Consider the following 22,509-nt stretch of genomic DNA (forward strand, 5'->3'; position numbering starts at 1 on the left):
TTGTGCTCTGCATTGACGGAGCCCATATGGCGATAAGTGTGTCAACTGTGCTCGTGCCGGTGGAAGGCGACAGAGAAATGGGACCCGCGATCCTTCTCACTCCAGCCCTCGGTGCCTGCTGTTGGGTTTTAGGTCGTGAGCTGGCGGCTTTCCCTGCACACACATGGAGGGCTGTGGGGTGAATCAGGAATTCACACGGTCACAGAGCTTCTAGCAAACAACCCAGCTGACTAAACACTCACACAAGGTCACGGTATCAGTGCAACTGCCTGAGGGCCAGAAACGCCACGGATGGAAATGCATGACAGGGTCACAAAGCAAAAGAGAGAAACTTTCTGGCATCTTGAAGGAGACTGACTTTCTGAGGGTTTGTTTGTAACGGCATACTATCACACCACTATTGGTATTAGTCTTTTGCATCATGTAGCTACAGCATGCAAATGCACAGAATATGTGGAATACCTGGATGACCTTCTACATTTGCTAAAATGTATAGTATCAGAACCATCTGAATGAATGAATGAATGAATGAATGAATGAATGAATGAATGAATGAATGAATGAATAAATAGATCAATCAATCAATCAATCAATCAATCAATCAATCAATCAATCAATCAATCAATCAATCAATCAATCAATCAATCAATCAATCAATCAATCAATCAATCAATCAATCAATCAATCAATCAGATTGATCAATCAATCAATCAAAACAGAAGGAAGCCTCACTTTTTTCACTCAGTATACACTCTTAGAAGAAAAGGTTATTTATATATATATATATATATATATATATATATATATATATATATATAGGGGTTCTCATTATAGGATAATTTTATGGATTTAGTTTTAATTAATTAATATTATGAATTAAACAGCTCGAAAACATACTTTATTACAAGAAAAAACATTTTTTTTTTGCTTATATAGAATTTGGCATAAAGGGTTCTTTTAAAATGAGCTAAGAACCCCAGAGTTTCATACTGAACCCTATTGAACCTTTTTTTTTAAGAGTAGTCAGTGGCTTATCAAAAGAAAACTAAATCTATGAAAAACTAGCTTTCAAGACATTTTTTTGCACAAAATGGAACTAAAACTTGATATGTGACCCTGGATCACAAAACCAGTCTTATGTTGCATGGGTATATTTGTGTCAATAGCCAACAAACCATTGTATGGGTCAAAATTATAGATTTTTCTTTTATGCCAATAATCATCAATCAATGTTCCATGAAGATATTTTGTACATTTCCCACCTTAAATATATAAAACATTTATTTTTGTGAATGGATGCAGCACTATCGCCAATCGAAATGGACAATTTTAAAGGCGATTTTCTCAATATTTCGATTTTTCTGCACCCTCAGATTCCAGATTTTCAAATAGTTGTATCTCGGCCAAATATTGTCCTATCCTAACAAACCATACATCAATGGAAAGATTATGTATTCAGCTTTCAGATTATGTATAAATCTTAGTTTAAAAAAAATTACCCATAAGACTGGTTTTGTGGTCCAGGGTCACTTATTACTACATTTCTGTCAGGACCACTATCGTCAAATACGATTGTCAATTAGCATACATAGTTTGGATTGGCGGTATGGCTCTGGGCAAGAACTCCCTGCGCATCCATGCAGCCTATAGCATGGATTAGAGCAGATAGATCAGATATCATTAATTCAAGATTTTAAAGTACAACATAATTCAAGAATTTATTCTGATTCAAGGGGATATGTATATGTATACAATGATAGGCGTTGTATTCCTATAGGTAGACATTCCTATAGGTAGACATACATGGATCAGCTGAGAGTCAGCTGATGCGAGCTTAACTAACGTGACCTGTCAGAACTGACGCTACGCTTAATTTATTTAATAAATAACTGCTCGAGAATTATACATTAAGTTATGTAACAAAAATATAGAATACTATTCTTTAAGTGCAACTGTTGCACAATGTGTACTGTTCAGTGTTATTTTAGTACAATAGGCTACAATATGTATTCATATTTTTATTATTCTTGTTTTATTAGGCTATATTATTTATTACATTAGTTTTTTTTTCAGTTAGTTGCCAAGGCAACATTTTAAATATATGTGTAAGTATTTAAGTTTTTCATCTAATATTTATATTTTAAAGAAAGCTATTTTTAATAGTTTTAGATTATAACACTGGTACTTTTTATAATAATAAAAAAATAGCAGGAAGTATGCAGTATATACTGCACAGTATGCACTGAGAAGTAGGCCTACCATTGTAAACATACTCTGAGATGTAGAGAACACCAAAAGCAATAACATCACAGATATACAACTAGGCCTATTATAACCACAGCCATCTTTCCGAGAGCGAGATTGACACTACCTCAGTAACCTTAGTGTGTGTGTGTGTGTGTGTGTGTGCTTGTATGAGGGTGACTGTCTCAAGTTGAATGCATAATTCAGGTGGACCATCCACAGTGATGATGAGGAAGAACAGGCAGGTCAACACATACTGAAACATGAGAGGAAAGTAATACAGCAGAAGGCATATTTTTCCAGTCTGATAGGCCAAGTTTGTCCGTGTGTGCTGAGTTACGTGTCATGAAATTTTGATGTCTGACAATATTTTTTAAGGGTAAAATGGACTGGATGACTGGAAGTGGGAGAGGAAATTGCTTAATAGAAGGCCTGGTGCCGCACACTTTCTTTAGTGTGAAATAACAAGCCTTTCCCCCTCACTTTCTCTTGTTCTGATTGGAACATTGTCGGGTTAAATCATGACACGTTGATGAAAGTTTCCACACTGCCAAGCCTTTCATGACAGACAAACATAGATATATATACAGCAAGCACTGACTTTAATTTTACCACTCTTTGACCTCCAGACTCCCAAATCCTAGCGCCTAAGTTTCTGAAATCTACCAGGAATACATACAGTATAACATAAGAAAAACATTTAAATGCATTTGCTAAGTTGCACATCATGCTGACCTTTATTTCAAACGAGACGCCAAAACAAAAAGCTGATTAGCGGTTTAGTTATGCAGCGAGATGTGCTTATGACTCAAGTGTTTTCTGTTTTTTCATACTTAATGATGTGGCGTTCCCCTCTGGTAGCATTCAAAGTTCAGTATAGAGAGAAACTCTACGTCCCGAGAGTCACGAAAACCAATGTCGTCAGCATTCTGCTCCATCTCCCTGTATATTCATTATCCCTCTTTTCCTGGCAATTAGGCCTGATCTCTCACCTCTTCCCACTTCCACATCTTCTTGTCATCTGATGTGAGAACTCTAATCTATCTATCTATCTATCTATCTATCTATCTATCTATCTATCTATCTATCTATCTATCTATCTATCTATCTATCTATCTATCTATCTATCTATCTATCTATCTATCTATCTATCTATCTATCTATCTATCTATCTATCTGTCTATCTGTCTATCTATCTCTATCTATCTCACTGTGTGTTTTTCATTGTTCAGGCTATCCATCTATGAGTTAGTCAGTCAATCCATCTATCTATCAATCAGTCTCTCTCACAGGGATAATCTATTTACATGGCACACACCTTGATTGACATATCTGTTGGGCGGTGTAAACTTGGCACAGCTGAGCGGGACTCCCACAGACCGCACAACACATGACATGCACTGTAGCTAAAAGTGCAGCAGTCGTTGAAGTTCACAGAGTGACTCATATTTTTCCTCAGAAAGGAGGGATTGTATAATTTGGCAAGGAGAGTGAAGGCAAGAGCCCATCTGTTGAAAAGGTCGAGATCTGAGCTTCGGACTTGGATGTTAGGAAGCTAGAGTACAAAGCGTTCATTACAAGGCAGAAGCTTGTGGAATGGTCAATGAAAGGTCACCAAAAGGTCAAAAGCCCATCAAGCTGATCACTTCTCCGCCAGAACTGGAAGTCACATACAGAGCACAGAGTGCGATACTAAAAACTGATTTAAAGTTCAAAACAACCTTATTATATATTTTAAGAAAGTAGTTAAGAAAGTAATTAATGCTGCCTTCCCGTGTTATCGGAAATTTCCAACATCCCACTTCTGAAGTTGTGATTATGAGCTTGTTGCATTCGATTGCTTTGTTGTCAGAAAGAACAGGAATCATAGAGGACACCAGAGGGCATCATTTATAAAACATGCGTACACACAGATTTGAACTTAGATTTAGAGTGCGCTAAAATCCACGCCAACGTTCAACGTAAAAACAACCTAAAAACGGCCTTTGACATAGAAAAGTGCTTAGCGTCATATCAGAGTCAAAGGAGACGTGTGCACCTTTCCTTGTGGACGTTGACTGGTGCTCTTTTATATGTTAATGATATTAATTAGTAGTTTACAAGACGGAGATCTGAAACCATTTAGCGTCATGTAGGACGGTTTCTACAAACATTTTATAAATGAGGCCCTAGGTTTTTTTCTGCCTATTGGGAAACTCTTAAAACCAAAATGATATTTAGCATCCCATTCATTGACAACCATAATAACATTCACCGTGCTGGAATTTCATTCAAACAAAAGCTATTTTTGCTGTGTATAAAACATACATATGGTTATTCATATTTCTAAATATCCACTACTTTAACGACAAGACAACGCTGCTGTGGGAAAAACGAATAAAAGAATACCAGTCACAGCAGCAATCGTTCTCCCCTCCACCATTTTTAGAGTTTATGGACTGCCCAACTCAGGAGCTTGGGTATCAAAATGATCCCCAAGCTTCCTGTGGTAAATATGACTTGAGAGGCCAATTTTTAACTAGGAAACTCGTATTTACGGTAATTCCGATGGCATGTAAAGGTAGCATAAGTAACCATGTAGCAACCACTCAGAACACCTAGCACCACTCCCATTTTCTTTAGAAGATGTTAAAAGTTTATAAGTAGGCTATAAAACTGTGTCATCAAACATTATGCACACTGGCCAGTGCTTCTTTTCCAATAATGTTCATGCTGTGCCAAAATCGGTAACAATTCCTCAAAAGCTCAGTGAACATGAAAGTGAGCACATTCATGGAGTCTGAATCCAAACCTTGTGCCTCTAGAGTCTAAACCTAATTCTTATTTATGTATAATGAGGACCAGTGAGACTAACTTTTAAGAGTAAATAATATTAGTGGTTTTGTTCCCAATACATTTAGCATGACATGATAAAAACTCAAAGACTGCGCTCATCTCAGTGCACAATGTAATTTGTGGGAAATGGTTCAGTCTGTGCTGTGTTTAAACTGACAGTAAGGAATGAGAGGTTGTGTGAGAGAGATTTCATTGAGTTTAAAACCAGCTATAGTGGATGAATGGGAGAACTACTCTACTTTACCTGACATGTTTATTGCCTTATAAAGCTATACAACCCTCTTTTTGATATTTTACATTCTACAGATAGAGGACAGAGTATTTTTATTTTTTTTTAAATTAATATATTTTTTTTTAAATGAAATTTTGAAAATGTACAATTTTTAAAATTACATTTAATTCACTTTTTAAATACAATAAAAAACTAAATTAGCTGAATTAAATTAAATGTATTCATTATTATTATTTATTTATTGTTTGTTTATTTATTACAATTTTCTAAAGAGCGGTGCTTCTTTATGCAAAAGGTGTTTCCTTTCAAATTCAAAGTCTCTGATATTCTGGTCACCTAAAAATGTAATACCTAGGTTTATGGATTTATTGAAATCCTTAACCCTAAGTATTAGCAATATTAATAGGGCAACCAAACTAAACAACCAAATAAATAACAAGTGAAGTGCTTTTAAATTCAGATGGTAAACTCAACAAGGCTCCAAGGTTTTCAAAACAAGTGAAGGTAAAGACTGGACTCGGAAAGAAAATCAACATCTGACGTCCCTACTGAGTTCACAGTTCTTAGTGCCCTGGTGTGTGACCAGTTTCTAAATGGCTTTATCAGCACTATAAAACACTGATGTGTGTGTTGCTGCACCTCTTAGAGACAAACAATATTGTGTGTCAGTTGACCTGGTTCCTCTGGGAGATGACTCCTCCTCTCACGCAATGTTGTTTTGTCTTTCTACTCATGCATGTCTCATGCTTGCTTGTAATTCAAGTGTCTATTTTCCAATCAGGTATGATAAATTACCTTGAACAAATGCACTAAAACAAAATTTAAAGGGTTAGTTCAGTCAAAAATGAAAATTCTGTAATAATTACTCACCATCATGTCGTTCCAAACCTGTGAAATGGTGATCCGGCTCACCATTGGCCAGCTCCTGCTTCAGCATCACAGCATGTGTCGTGGTGCTCACATGACCAGCGTCGGCCAATGGTGAGCCGGCGTTCTGACGTAGAACTTGGAAGTGCTATACTGAATTTACAACGTAAACAGCGTAGGAAACTTATTTTTGTTTGTTTTTTTGCGCAGAAAAAGTATTCTCGTCGCTTCATAAAATTAAGGCTGAACCACTGTAGTCACATGGACTATTTTAAGTCTTGTGGCATCGTGAGAGGGTATGTCATAGAGGCAAGGTATGTGCCATCTAGGTGGTTACAGCATGGGGACTACAAGCCAAGATGGCCACCTGGTCCCGGACTACAGTTACCAGGCTCCTCAGCGGTGGGGACACAGCTGTTGCGAGTGAAGGAGAAAAGCTGTTAATGAGCTGAGAACAGAGAGACTGGCTGGTTTTTTTGTTAGAGAGCATAAAGAGAAGTCGGAAGAGTGTTTTGGTTAAAAACGTTTTGGAGTTTTGAGTTGATTATTAAAAAGAAACTAGTGACTTGATCTCTGCCAGGACTCGATTTGTGAAGCAACGCACACTTTGGTGATACCCTACGTCTCACAATGCCACAGTCTTTACTACTTTTCTGGGCCTTAAAGGTGGTAATTTAATTGCTGTCTATGGAGGGGTCAGAAAGCTCTCCGATTTCATCAAAAAAATTTGAGTTCCCAGAAGAACGAAGGGTAAACTAACCCTTTAACCAGTCTGTCATCATTTACTCATTCACATGTAATTCCAAACCGCAGTTCCATCCATTGAACACAAAAGTTGAAATTCTCAGAAACCCCTGCCTGCTTTTTCAATATAATGAAAGTAAATGGGGACAAGGAATGTCAAGCTCCAAACATAATTAAAAACTCAATAAAGGCACTCTAAAAATGTTCCATACGACATATGTTTTACTCTTCAAGTTTTCTAGTTCTTCACAAAAACCTAAAAATGTCTTGAGTTTAGTGCAATCTTTACCACAACACTTTAGCCCGGCTGTGGTGAGTTTTGCATTAACAAGCACCACTCATATTTTCAGAAAATGTAAAAAATAATAAAAACATAAATAATAATAATAATATTATTTTTGCATTTAAATAATTAATTAATTTAAGAAAATAAATATAAAGTATATTTTAAATTTTGAAAAGTTTATTCATTTCTAAAAATAATTATCTGCCCTCTATACCTGTAGAATATACAATACCAAGAAAAGTGGTTATATAGTTTCATAAGGCAATAAACATTACAAGAGTAGTTTTCCCATCTCCCATTCTTCCAACTCTTTAGCACAACCTCTCATTCCATACTGTCAGTTTAAATAGTAACCATTTAAATGTATTTCTATGTACAATGTGATTAAACTACAGCCTCACTTTTCAGTCCACTGGAGATAAACCCAAACGGAGAAAGGAAGACACCACTGGGGAGGTAGAACAATTTATATTTATCAGTGTCAATCCTATACCGGGTCCCCAGAGGGAGAGGGAGGGAGGAAAAGATGGGCATTATCCTCTTTACTCTGGATTAAAGCGGCCTTGTGATTGACCCTGCTACTTTCTAGACTGTGTGATTCCTGATGTGATAGCTACAGCATTTGTGTCAGATGATGCTGGATAGGGACATTAACCCCCCTTGCCCTACACAGAGACATACAGGACACAGGGACATTAACACTCTCACCTTACACAGAGATTTACGGCTTTTTACTCGGGCTGCTTGGCTCAGCAAAGAAGGACCAGTGGTGCTGTCATGGCAGATTTATTGGGTAGGCTTACAGCCAGACAAATGAAACCTAAACAAAACAATAAAATATATGAATTATCCATTCATCCATATTTACCATTATTAATTAGATATTAATCATATAATACATACAGTATATCTTTCAGTCTGTCTATCAAAAAGCAATGGTTGTAAACAATCTGATTGAACCCACTAATGCATGACATTATCACAATCAGACACTCAAATGCTGTATGTTTCATAAAATGCAAGGCTCTTCTAAAGATTAGCCTATCACAATAAAATAATGTCCCTCAACACTCATGATAGTTATTCAATCTTCTTAAGACTTCAACTTGGAAAACAAGAGCCCTTAAAATAGGGAAAGTTAACTCCTCCTATCTTTCCGTCTACAGAGGCAAAGTGAGAACAGACAGGTTGCCTAGTTTTATCCACAAGACACGAGACAGGCTTTGAGACGAACAAACACACACTGTTAGAAAAATCTGTAGAAATTACAGTATTACTGGCAGCTACTTGCCAGTAACTTACTGTAGATTTAAATTGATGTTATTTACTGGCAACAATTTGTTCAAAATTAAATGAACATTAAACATTAACAAGTCTTTATCTTTACAGAATAAAACTAAAATAACATCCTCATGCAAAGCATTCTGGGAACCAAAATCTGAAGGAAAAAAAACAGAAAAAGGTTGATGAAGATTTCTGGTTCCCAGAATGCTTTGCATTAGATTGTTATTTTATAATTTTATTCTTTAAAGACAAAGACTTGTTAATGTTTAATGTTCATTTAACTTTGAACAAACTGTTGCCAGTAAATAACATAAATTTAAATCTACAGTAAGTTACTGGCAAACAGCTGCAAAACTACAGCAATTTTTTTACAGTGCACATTAGATTTCCTCACAGCTGCAGGTCTGACTGGGAAAAAGAAAGCAGGATGGAAACATGTTTAGGATTAAAGTGAGATGGCTCGTCTTTCCTTTGCTCCTAACCTCTAGTAATGAGTCAATTCGAGAATCGGTTCTTTTGAACAGTCTGTTTTGAAGAACGGTTCAAAAGAAAGAATTCCGTGATTCTTAATGTTTAAGTGACCCGTGTGTCCTATAACAGGCTTTAAAACGTTTCAAGAAAGCTATGTGGGCACACATTGCTGATTATTATGCTTTTCTTTTGATCAGTTTGATCAATTAGGGTGTTTATTGTAATTAAATGTCACACAGTTCAGTTGTTTCTTGCAGCCATCATTTCGCTCAAATAGCTACTAAAATCCATTTTAAAAGTTTTGCATTTTTTTTATAAAAATGCTATTTAATTAGCCTAGAAATCTAGACGCACCCTAGCAGCAGCAAAATGTATTTTGCAGCCAGGGTAGTCTAGCAACTCTCCATTGACTTTCGGAGCTGTAAAAACCTAAATTGGGTCAGGCCAATCACATCGTGTATAGAGTAGGCGGGGCGGGCTTAACATAATGACGACAGAGTTGCTAACGTTACTTGAAAACAAAGAATGGCGGCTGCTGCTGGAGAACAGTCTTTCGAATCGGCTTTGGCCGCGACTCTGGAGGACTTGGAGTTAAGTTTTTCTTTGAGAAAAGAGCAAAGAACGGCACTTAAGTCATTCTTAAAAAAGGAAGATGTGTTTGTAGTTTTGCCGGCCAGATTCAAAACGTTAGCTCCGCTGTTGGGAAAACGCTCTGGTTGGTTGAAGCGCTGTCCTATTGCGTGCAGAGTGAATTTGAAAGAGAGCCGTTTATCCCACCCCTCGGATTGAGCCGTGTCTATGGTGAGTTGCCAGACCTAACATCTTGATGAGGCTACTATTTAATGATATTAAAATCAACTCTTATTCATTCTGATAAAACTTTAACGCAATTAATTCAGAAACAAATTTCCAGTATGCCGACTTTTTACGAATCCCAAAGAAACGGTTCTAAGTGAGGTGACGAATCAGGTCCTCCCTCGAAATCGGGTCTCCATTAGGACCCCAAGCGATCCTATTGGCTCAAATTGCTTTTAATAGGTACTCTTTTTAGCGCATGATTACAATTCTTAAAAAATCATGTTATGATAAATATAATGACCATTAATGTCCGTATTAGTTAGCTTAGCATAGCATAGCATACAGATACCCGAAATAGCCAAATAGCTGCATTTTTACTTGTCCTGCATGCTTACAATCATCTTTAAGGTGATTACATGTTAAATTAAGTGTTAAATGTCCAAATATTTCAGTTATAAAAAGAATGTAATGATGTTCAATTATTCACTTATAGGCTATTATTTTTATTATTAATTAGGCTAATTAACAGTTTATCAAGTGAAAGAAGGGTTCAAATTGTTTTTTAATGCGAGTATAACCTATACATATTTTAAAATTATTATTGTACGTATATACTTGTAACACTTTAGTTTACAGTGTCCTTGTTACATAATGTTACATGTACTTACCATAGCAATTACAGTAAATTATGCATGATTACATGCAACTAACCCTCAACCAAACCCTAATCCTAAAGTACATGTAGTTAATTAATATTACTCAGTACTTAAATAAATAATTACACTGTAACACAGACACCTTAAAATAAATAAAGTGTAACCCTTTATTTTAAGGTGTTATTGTTACAGTACGTAATTATACACTTACTGAATAATATTAATTAACAACATAGATACTTACCATAGGGTTAGGATTAGGATTTGGTTGAGGGTTAGTTGCATGTAATTATGCATAATTTACTGTTATTACTATGTTACATGTAACATGTAACAAGGACACTGATTTGTTATGACACTGCAGAACCGCTATGATTCAGTTTAATTTGTGAGCTGTTCATTGAACTGATTCATTAAAAAGATTCGATTCAAAAGAATGGTTCTTTCCCAAATCGGGCATCGCAGATCCCCTCCCCGACACCTTCCTCCAGTAGTGCTCCAGCTTTCCGACTCCTGAGGAGAGAGACACTCACCGGCGCCTGACGTCCGTTAACCACCAGAGCATCTCTGGCATCCAATTAAACAGAACAGTAATTTGACTCATCGTTAAAGTGGTATACGGCACCACAACGCTGTTTTCCCGTCACACCGACTGATATTGTACAACTTTAAATGCTGTTGTTATGGCTATCTGAACGGTTTTAGAGGCAGTTATAAGTGCTAAACTGATGCTTACATGAAACATTTTTGGCTACGATCTCTTGGAGTCATCTCTCTTTAAAAAAAAAAAAATCTCGGGATTTCTGTGAGACTTCCATGTCGGCGATGTTGTTTTCCATCTTAATCGATACCTGAGACCAGGGGTCAAGAGTTAAGAATTTGTATTTGGTGCGGATCGCCTCACGTTTGAAGATCCTTAAAACAGATAAAACTTTTATCACATATGACACGGATTATTAAAGATGAGACGCTTATTTTGACTATCACAGTGGGATAAAGTACAGCGCATCATCACCGCACCTTCAGGATGTTCCGGCGAGGTAAGATCAACATTTTAGATTATATAATTGCGTTTTTGGTGCATTTCAAGCAGATGCGTGATGCTGAAAGTAGGTTACATTTCTATTCATTGCGCGCGTGACTCGCACGCGCATCCGAGTTTATTTATCAGAAACTCTTGACGAGGTTTTAACCAGGTTAGTTTCAGGTTTGTCTGGCTCTTTATGCTTTGGACTGTGCGCTGATGAAATATTAATACACAGCACGTAATATTATTATTAAAAATAGACAAGCGATGCCGCACTGCAGCTGACAACTACTAGAGCTTAGGCTACTTATTTCACGCGCTAAACTAGTAGCCTAAACACACATGGATCTTTATTAGACTAGAGAGACGGTGCATGGCGACAGTCTCCCATGGGACCAGTGTTTGTGAACACTTATGCTGCCTCACACACACACACACACACACACACACACACACACACACACACACACACACACACACACACACACACACACACACACACACACACACACACACACACACACACACACACACACACACACACACACACACACCAAGAAATGATAGATGCGTGTATTTGCTGTCTTGCTCAATATATGGTAGCCTACAGAAAATGTGGCATATGAAGTGTGATTTAAACTACAGAATAATTCAAGAAACATCCAGGTCATGAAAATGAATGGATCAACCCAAGTGTGTCCACAGAGAGGTGCTGTTTTACCTTTAGTAGGCAGCCATGTATGTCACTCAAAATACATTTTTGCTGTGCTTTTAACTTTAGTAGCCTAATTGTTGTTGTTGTTGTAATTAGTTGTAGCTAATTACTTTGGATGCTCATTTGAGTAATTTAGAGTGTTCTTGGAGTGCTCTCACACACATAAACACACACACACACACACACACACACACACACACACACACACACACACACACACACACACACACACACACACACACACACACACACACACACACACACACACACACACACACACACACACACACACACACAGACTTCTAAAACTATATTCGGAAGAACCACTCAAAAACAAATGGTATTTATGAAGTCAGTAATATTTACTTTATATCACACCTAACCCCAACCTTTACATAAAACATGTTCCATTATTAGATCTAAAGCTAAAACTATTTGGCTGTTTATGGAAATTTTGGATTGCGATGACCAACTTCTATAGTTGTATTACTGTATTTCAGACATCTTTACACACAGGCCTTTGAAGGTACATAAGCAAAGACCTCTGCAATAATTTTCATATTAAGATAATGATATTAATAATAGCATAGTCTACCCCTAAACGCAACCCTCACAGAAACCAGTTGATATATACATAATTTGGCTTATTTATAAGCCTTTCAAATAACGAGAACCACTTAAGATGTCCTCACAAGTCAGTTTTTGACACATTTGTGAACACATTTTCAAAAACTCATCCTTACCCACACACAAATCAATTTTAATTAAAATATCTTTCAATAACAGCTACGTTCATTTGCATATTTTATTTGTGTCAGCAGCTTTAATGCTTGCTATTCTGCTATTATGTACGTGCCTAAAAAAAAACCTTCTCCATCCAGTTATTTTTTCCTCTGAGGAGTGACAGTGGAGTCATAACACTTTTACTAATGCTCAGCCTGGAGCTTCAAACCAGCCTGCTCTGGGAACTGCTTCCTCATTTTCTTCTCATTACAAAAGAATGTGTGGGTTTGAGTTGAGGCAAGAGATGGGATGGAGAAAGAGAGAGGGGGATTTGTTTGTGTGCTTAAATCATTCTGCATCAGCTGTGGCACTGAGCCCCTCCTCAACGCAAACACACAATAACAGACAATAAAATGATAAGTAGTTATGACTGTTTATTGTTGCCATTCCTAGCAGTAGGGGTCTATGCTTACAGCCCCGGGGTACAGAAGAAGGTCTGGGATGCATAATAATATTGAGCAGCACAGATGTGTTTACAGGAAAGCTGCATGTCTTCGTCAAATAGCCGGGTTTCTACTAGACTCTGGGCTGGTGACACACTATAGGTCAACAAAATTAGGTCTCAGATGCCATATGTGAAATTAGCATATTATATTTCGATATTTATGCATTTGGCAGACTCTGTCATCCAAAGAGGCTTTGTTCGAGGTATACTTGTTATTGGTTTGCGCTTTCACTGCATGAACCCATGACCTTGGCATACTGTAACAGTTGAGTGAAATGCCAGACAGACAGTCAGACAAGTAGGTGGTCATATGTAGGTTGATCGATAGACAGACAGACAGACAGATAGATAGATAGAGAGACAGACTGACAGTTCATATATGTATACAGATGAATGGATAGATGGACGGATGTACAGATAGATGGATGGATTGATACGTAGACAGTTAGTAGTTACATATGTACAGTACAGGTCATTATGTTTTTTTTATATTTTTGAAAGAAGTCTCTAATGCTTATCAAGGCTGCGTTAGTGCGTTTATTTGATCAAAAATACAGAAAAAAAACAGTAATATTGTGAAATATTATTACAACTTAAAATAATAGTTTTCGATTTGAATATACTTTAAAAAATAATTTATTCCTGTGATGCAAAGCTGAATTTTCAGCATCATTACTCCAGTCCTCAGTGTCACATGTGACATCCAGTCTATCATATGATCCTTTAGAAATCATTCTAATATTCTGATATATTATGAGTGTTGGAAACAGTTCTGCTGCCTAATATATTTGATGAATAAAAGGTTAAAAAGAACTGCCTTTATTCAAAATAAAAAAATATTTTCTAATAATATTACTGACCCCAAATTACTGACCAGTAGTGTATATTGTTGTTACAAAAGATTTCTATTTTTAAAACATTTGCTTCTTTTTTTTTTTTTTTATTCTTTTACTTTTTATTCATCAAAATATCCTAAAAAAGTATCACAGGTTATCAAAAAATATTAAGCAGCAGAACTGTTTCCAACTTTGATAATGAATCATCATATTAGAATGATTTCTAAAGGATCATGTGATAGACTGGAGTAATGATCCTGAAAATTCAGCTTTGCATCACAGAAATAAATGATAATTTAAAGTACAATAAATTGAAAACCAATTATTTTAAATTGTAATAATATATCACAATATTACTTTTTTTCTGTATTTTTGATCAAATAAATGCAGGCTTGATGAGCAGAAGAAATAGATAGATAGATAGATAGATAGATAGATAGATAGATAGATAGATAGATAGATAGATAGATAGATAGATAGATAGATAGATAGATAGATAGATAGATAGATAGATACATAGATACATAGACAGTTAGTAGTTATATATGTTAATGGATGGATGGATATCTAGACCGGATGGATATCTAGACCAGATAGATAGATAGATAGATAGATAGATAGATAGATAGATAGATAGATAGATAGATAGATAGATAGATAGATAGATAGATAGATAGATAGATAGATAGATAGATAGATAGATGGATAGACAGACAGACAGACAGACAGACAGACAGAGATAGATAGATAGACTGACAGACTGATATCATAATGTACATTTATGAATGGATAAATTGATGGATGATGTATAGATATATAGACAGACAGACAGACAGACAGACAGACAGGTATTGTCACAAAGATTTTATTTCCATAATGTGTTGAAACAATATATTCAACTAAAAACATGTAGGGTCTTGATTTAGTCTTTTAGGAATCAACTGGATCATCAGAAGTGACATTGCGGGTGTGAGGCTGAAAAGTAAGAGTGCTTGGTAGTGAGGAAAAGTTAAGACATTAAGGATGAGGTCAGGTGAATAGCTCCTTTAGGTAACAAGGGCACATTTTTTGCTTTTTACAGTGTGCTCGAAGGGTACCATGTACGAAAAACATAGCTTTTTATAAACGACAAAAGTCTAAATTCACGCTTTCTTTCCCTAACGCTACTTGCAGCCTTCATCTCATCCCCACAGAACCGTAAGATGGAGATGTTAAGTGTACACGAGATGATTCTGCGGGCCAAAAGACTCGTGTTTTTTTTTTTTTTTTTCAGGTGAGATTGTGGATTTGAAGCAGCAGGAGCCCACTGGCTGCTTGCTGTAATGAGCCTGTTTCTTTTTCTGGCCACTTCTGCGATACCCTATCTTAACCCCAGATTGCTCCAGGTCCTCTACAATATGGCACCTCCATTTCCATTATCCCTCCACCTGGTTGAGAGCCTCAGCCTCGGAGTAGAAGCAGCGCAGATTAAATTAAGGTTTGAAACACACAAAAATCTATTGGCTGAAGCGCAGGCAGGAAACAGGAGGCTACTTACCATACAAAGTGCTACTGGCTGGGCAGTGAGCCGGTGCAGCTCGTTGGCCCATTTTAATAGCTTGTTCAGTTGAAAGCTCGTTTAGTCAGAGATCTTACAGGCAGCCAGAAAGAAACGATTCCACGTACACCCCCCACCTGTGGCGGAGAAAATCTCTCTCAAACCTACTCTTAATGATGATTCAGTGCAAGTGTGTGTGAATACTGCACTCCTCACTCTATAATTTAGAAACATTTCTAGGTTTGTAGGTGTTTGTGGCCAGAGGCAGGCATGCATGTGGCCAACCATTAGCATGCGGAAAGCACACTGTGTTCACTAAAATATCACTGTAAGTGACTGTTCAATTTGTAAGTGATTAAGATACTCGAAATGATTGTTCAACAGGTTTTAAAAATAATATACAGCTGACAAATGGATTGCAGCTGCAGAGCCTTGCGTGAGCACAATTAACAACAGACATATACTGGGATAAATTGATATGATAGCAATGTTATGCAGCAAACAAATAACGTTTCGAACATCTCACCTATGCAGAACGTTAAAAATTTGGTGTGAGTGATGTAATTGAATCATAACGCTTAAAAGGGATAGTTCACCTAAAAATGAAAGGTGTGTCACAATTTACTCACCCTCATGTCGTTCCAAACCCATGCAACTTTTTCAGAATATCTTCTTTTGTCATCAATAGAAGAAAGAAATGAATACAGTTTTGGAAAGACATGAGGATGAGTAAATAATGACAGGTTATTAATTGTTGGGTAAACTATCCCTTTAATATGATGGCTATCGGAATGGAGGCCCTGCTTTTTTCAGTTAAAAAGTAAATTGCCAGTTTAATTGTTTAGTTTAGAGTGTATATGCATATTAATTGGAACAGCCTAAAGAATAACGTTGTTTTAACATAAACAAATTATGATACCAGTGTTGTCAGATTTTTAATTGCTGATTTGAAATACCTACATATTATATTATATCATATAGTTTTTTGTGATTTTTTAAATATATATATATATATATATATAAATTAATAATAATATTATTAATAATAATAATTATTATTAAAATCTTTATCAAAATAAGAATGAAAGAGTATTTAAGAAAAATAATATAATAGTAATAATTAAATTTTACAGTACAACTATAGAATGACGATGTAATATTTAGTAATATTGCCACTCTTCATTCTAAATCACGTAGCACATGTATTTATTTAATTAAATCACAGCCTTTATAATCGCAATTTTATATTTTGATTCATTGAGCAGTCCTAATATATAAAGTGCAGACACACTATGTGTAAAACTGGCCTAATTGCACAATTATGTGCTAAACACTCTTTTACTAACATTATACACTGAGTCATACACTAGAAATGTTGTTTAGAAAAGGGCAAAGCCACGAACTCATTTGTATATATGTCACATCTTCTTAAAAATGTTTTTATTCATCGCCGTTCGCCTCATCGCTGGGTAATCACCACAGTATGCTCATATTTAGCATTTGTAGAATCATAAAAATAGATCCCCACCAAGTCTGACCCCTTTACTGTGTCACATGCAGATGATTAACCCAAACTCTCAGCAAACATTTGGCCCTCTCTTTCTCTTTGGAGTGTTAATTAAATCTGAAGGGTAGGAAGGCGCGGTCATTAGCTGATGATAATTAGGAGTCGACGAGAGAAAAAGCAAACAATAATCTTTCGGCAGAGGTCTGCCATGTCACCGCCTATTGAGAGATTAATGATGTATTATCGGGAGAAGAGGGGAACCGTACGGCGAAAGGTCATCTGTGACGCGAGTTCCCTTTGGAAATGGGGAGGCATGATGCCGGGTTCTGTTTGTGCCTGTCAGCTTGCTGTCTCCCTGACCGGTGAATGGTGTTTGTACAGCGGAGAAGAGTAGGCCTACTTCCTGCATACGATTTACATTTTATTAACTTGGGAGTCAAGTGAGATAGGGTTGATCGTAGAAAATGATCCACCTCTTTGTCAAATGCACACAACTTCTGGGACCTTGCTAGACATCAAAGACATAAAGGTCAAAACAAGGAGGTCTATAATACCTGGAGAAAGCTATCTGTCGTCGTTCCCATTCACCTCAGCTCAGCTCAGCTGGCGCAGGACCCCTAAAAGTGACCCCTAAAAAACAGATCAGTCACAGGAAAAACAATATAATGAAACATTTGAGATTTTATACATCCAGGAGTCACAGTAAGAATAGTTTCTGCTGCTGTCTCAGAAAAACGTTTAAGTTTGCAAGGCATAAAAATGCACATTATAAAAAAAAAGGGCCGTCAATGGATGAGGGCAAAATGAGGGCGAAATCATCTTTCTCCATTGACGGTCCTTTTTTTTTATAATGTGCATTTTTATGCCTTGCAAACTTAAACGTTTTTTACAGTACCAGCAGGGGCTAATTGGGCCATGTTAACCAGCCAAACTCCAACTTCTTAGTTGGCATAGTGATTTATTTCCACTAAGGGATGGCAAAGGTCTCGAGTTCATCTCTCTTTTATTGTCAGTGAATTGTCTAATTGTCTAATTTTAATGTAAAGGATATCTAACAACATGGATTCAAATTTTAGTGTTAAAGTTAATCTAGCAGACTTTCTTTACCTTTGTTTTAAATATGGATATTTGTCTTTCAAAAACACATTGATTCGCTTCTGAAGGCATTTATTATTAACTCACTGGAGTCGTATGAATTACTTTCATGATGGATGGATGTACTTTTTGGAGCTTCAAAAACTCGGGGGCAATTTAATGCCATTACAAAGCTGGGAAGAGCCAGAATCTTATTTAACCTGTACTTATGTGTCACCTGAGACCCGCGTGTCTGACATCTTATGTACACCTGAGACCCGCGTTTCAATAGCGTGCGCTCTCTGTAGGCATGTTTACATTAGCAGATAATGAGTTGCCATGAGAACGCGATGTTATTTTTTCATACTTCTTAAGTCTGTATGCCCATAAATAACTGAGTATTTTAAAGGAGCATTCCGTAAGTTCTGAAATTTCTAACCGTTACTGACACCAGTGGCCGTTAGAGGAACTGCAGCCAGTCTCATGCTCGTTCTCGGTGCGCACGCTCGTACGAGCACGACCACATCAACCAGGGTTGCCGTGGCAACCACTGACGGCTCATCGAGATTCACCACTCACCAGCATAATGTTTGAGGTAAGAAAAGTTACAGTACTGTAAGGTTATTGTTTGACAGACTATATTTTAGTAAAATGTTGCAGTGCTGCTTTATATTATCAACTTTTTATCGTTTTTTTTTTTTTTTTTTACACTTCCGAGGAGTGTCCGTGGGTGTCTGAGTTGTGCTGGGGGCTGGTCGCTTCTTTCCATCCGCAGAGTCCATTTGAAAACACCGATTGCCGCTGCTTACTATAATGGCTGCCGTGCCGTACGGTTGTAAGCCCAAGTAGACGAGAACGCGCATGACGTCACATTTTGTGAATTTTTGCGCCGATTCGGGCCCGACTCCTCCACACACGATTGAACCTACAGGCTGATAGAGGCAACCGTGGTGGACAGTCGAGGTGTCATTGTTTTTATTACATCATGGTTGGCTCAAACATGTACAAATGAAAACTCTATCTTAAAGATTTTTTTAAAGTAAAAACCTACGCAATGCTCCTTTAAGTCTATTTTGCTGCTATGTGAAAAAATCCAGCAAAACGCGCCGGCGTTTTTGTCGACCCCAGAGGGTTAACTTTAGCCTAATAGGAAGGAACATAAATTGTGATTAAAAATATATGCTCACTAACATCAAGACGCCGCTGCGGTGGTGGAGTCCATGCAGGAGGAGCAGCATTTGGCACTGCGTCGCTTTTCAGCGCGAGCTGTTTGGAGAAGCTAAATAACTATATAAATGCTATGCTAACTAGATGCTAATATACGCTATCCTGATCGTTCTCAATACTCGCAATTCCAACTCTTGACTCGCTACAGTGGTTTTGACGGAGGAACAAGATGTTTTTATACCAGGGGCTGCCACCGTTCAACCTGAAGAGGGCAGCACTCAGACGTTTTTACACCATATATTGTAGAATTAAAACACTTTATACCCAAATGTCAAAAAATTTACTCGAATCAATGAACAGTAATAAAGCCCCAGTCTTACAAATCATTTACTAAAAAAAGTTGTTTTAGGGTTTAGTTACCCTTTAACATTCCAGAGTTGTTCAGAACAGTGTTGTTATTGTAAACTAAAACTGAAGCTAAAACTAAAATGATAAAAACAAATTGCTTCTGTTCATTAACAATGCATTTGTAATAAAATATAAATAGATAAAAAAAAACATAAAAAATAATTTCAAATTTAAAATGTTGCCTTGCCAGCTAAATAAATTCATTTAGGGTTGGCTTTTATAATTTATGTTTGTTTTATATATATTTTTCATTCCTGCAGTGTTCTGTACACTGTGAAATTTGAAGGATTTGTTGTTAAGTGAGGGGAGCTAAAATACACGCTTATAATGTTTGTTTATAAGATTTCCTTTTTTAAATCGGTATTTTACATTAATTCTTAAAGGTCCCGTATTATGCCCCTTTTCACAAGATGTAAAATAAGTCTCTGATGTCCCCAGAGTGTGTATGTGAAGTTTCAGCTCAAAATACCCAACAGATCATTTTTTACAGCATGTTTAAATTGTCATTTTTTGGGGCTCAGAAAAATGCGCTGTTTTAGTGTGTGCCCTTTAAATGCAAATAAGCTGCTGCTGGACGACACAGGGGGCGGAGCTTCATGAGCTCGTGCTCAGTCTCTCAGGACAATTTCATCTCACGGAATGATGATAATATCAGAAACTCTAAGTAACAGTGTTCATTTCGAGTCGGACAATAATGCCTACAGAGTCAGATTGCTGTATAGAGATGAAACAGGTATGGTTTAGTAGTTTAATTACGGTTATTATAACGTATTTATCATCTGCTTGTATGTATCCATTATTTATTAATAGCCTACAAGTCTGCTGTCTGAATGATGATCAAACATATACTGATGAGTTTAATAAAGTTTATTGTACATCACACAAAAGATGAAGCGTCAGTTTTACTTCAGAAAATCACCATAAGAGCTGAGTAAACAGTAAGTTATAAGAAGTGCGCAAGTACATACACGAATTTCGGTAGAGTTGAGGGAGCATTTCTGTGGGCAGAGGTTAGTCAAAAAACGGTTTTAATGACGTCATTAAAGAAGGAAGTAGAGGGATGTAGTCCAAACGAGCCGTTCATTGTAGTCGACTTCTGTTAAATAAAATATCTCGCTTGGCATTGAACTTTGAGCTTTATAATTTTACAGATATTATTTATGCTCTAACAGCAACATTACACACTAACTAAAATTTGAAACATGGGATCACGAAGAACGGGACCTTTAAAGCTGCAGCCCGCAGTTTTTCCTCTTTGTCGCCATCTCCGTTCAAAATCTGCAATTGCAATTATTCGTGGAATTATCAACTTTACGTGTGTTGTGCCTCGGCATGGCACAGCGCGGATGAATCCAATGTTTTGAGGAGAATGTGCGGTTGCCAATCACCGCGCTGGTGGTGTGGATACTGTCATTCGGAATCACAGATTCTACTTTTTGGAAGTATGACCAACATAAGAATTTTCACCGGAAAATGGCGTCTGAACAAGTAAATAACATCCACTTTTGTTCTGACCAACTAATGTTAAGGGGAAAAAAACATTGCAGTAAATCGTGCTGTTTAAATCTAACGCTCGCATCACGTCAAACCGTGCAAATTATACTTTGTTCTCAAATTGTTAATGTTAACAACATCAACATTGCGTGACTAAATTGAATGCCCTCCCGATATTTATCCTTGTTTTCGCATGGGCCCGGTTGCAGTCTCTTTTCTCTTTCTCTTTCTCCGAAGTCTTTTTTTACAACGGGTGAATCTCCAGTTGTCACTGGTGATTGTCGTTTGAATCTTTCTGGATCCGCCATCAAATTGATGAGTTTAATTATATCAAGTGCTGCGAGAAAAGGCTATAAATCTCCACCTCCAACATCCTCATGCAATATAGCCTAGTAGCCAAAACTCCTTCTTAAAATTCTCCATTCTCAAAAATGTATTTTGGATAATTTTTAACCCACAAAAGTTACGGACTGCAGCTTTAATGTAATATTAAAATGAAAACTAAATTCAGAATATTAAAAATATTAACAAATACTATACAAGTAAATATAATAAATAAATCATAAATAAATTACTGTAAAAATACTAAAATAACCCTGAAAGGATTTTGGGTGACAGCACTCTTTAATTCTGTTAGTGATGCTTCTGCTCATCTTGCATGATTATGGCCACATGACTTACATAATGAACATCGCTAGACCGTTTTGGTCGCTCTAGAATCTTTCCAGTTGCTTTAATGAAGGTGAGTTAAAATACAGAATGTTCTCATTTGAACTGCACCATCTAAAGTGAATACTTTCTCCACGAGGCTCTTGAATGATTTACTGCATTCAGAAAAGATGAGAGCTTTGCCTCGATCCAGACAGTTTAAAAATTGAGCGCTCATTATCAGAGTCTGTTAAAAGACAGAACAAGGACGTCGGGTCTGGCGGGTGTATTTCCCTCCCTCTTCCTCCTAGACGTATGTGTCTCAATTGAATGCATGAGAAAATACACACCTTGAACATCAAGAGCATCTGACAGAAGCCATTCAGATCTGTGATTCGACATGGCAGCCTTCACTTTCCTTGAGACATGACGGAAAGACGTGTTCAAACAC

The 22,509-nt window shown here is 36.9% G+C and overlaps 1 protein-coding gene across 1 annotated transcript in view; it reads left to right on the top strand.

Moving 5' to 3' along the window:
• The first annotated feature begins 11,367 nt into the window (after nt 1–11,367).
• The window catches only part of rtn4rl1a (reticulon 4 receptor-like 1a), a 108,706-nt gene continuing 97,564 nt past the window's right edge, over nt 11,368–22,509 (top strand). The window contains exon 1 of the mRNA XM_081353778.1: nt 11,368–11,457. Within this exon, the coding sequence (XP_081209904.1) occupies nt 11,445–11,457 (13 nt within the window). The 5' untranslated portion in view covers nt 11,368–11,444. The remainder of the gene's footprint in view (nt 11,458–22,509) is intronic.

The sequence above is a fragment of the Scardinius erythrophthalmus genome (genome assembly GCF_964197995.2).
Source record: "Scardinius erythrophthalmus genome assembly, chromosome: 23".
Taxonomy (NCBI): domain Eukaryota; kingdom Metazoa; phylum Chordata; class Actinopteri; order Cypriniformes; family Leuciscidae; genus Scardinius; species Scardinius erythrophthalmus.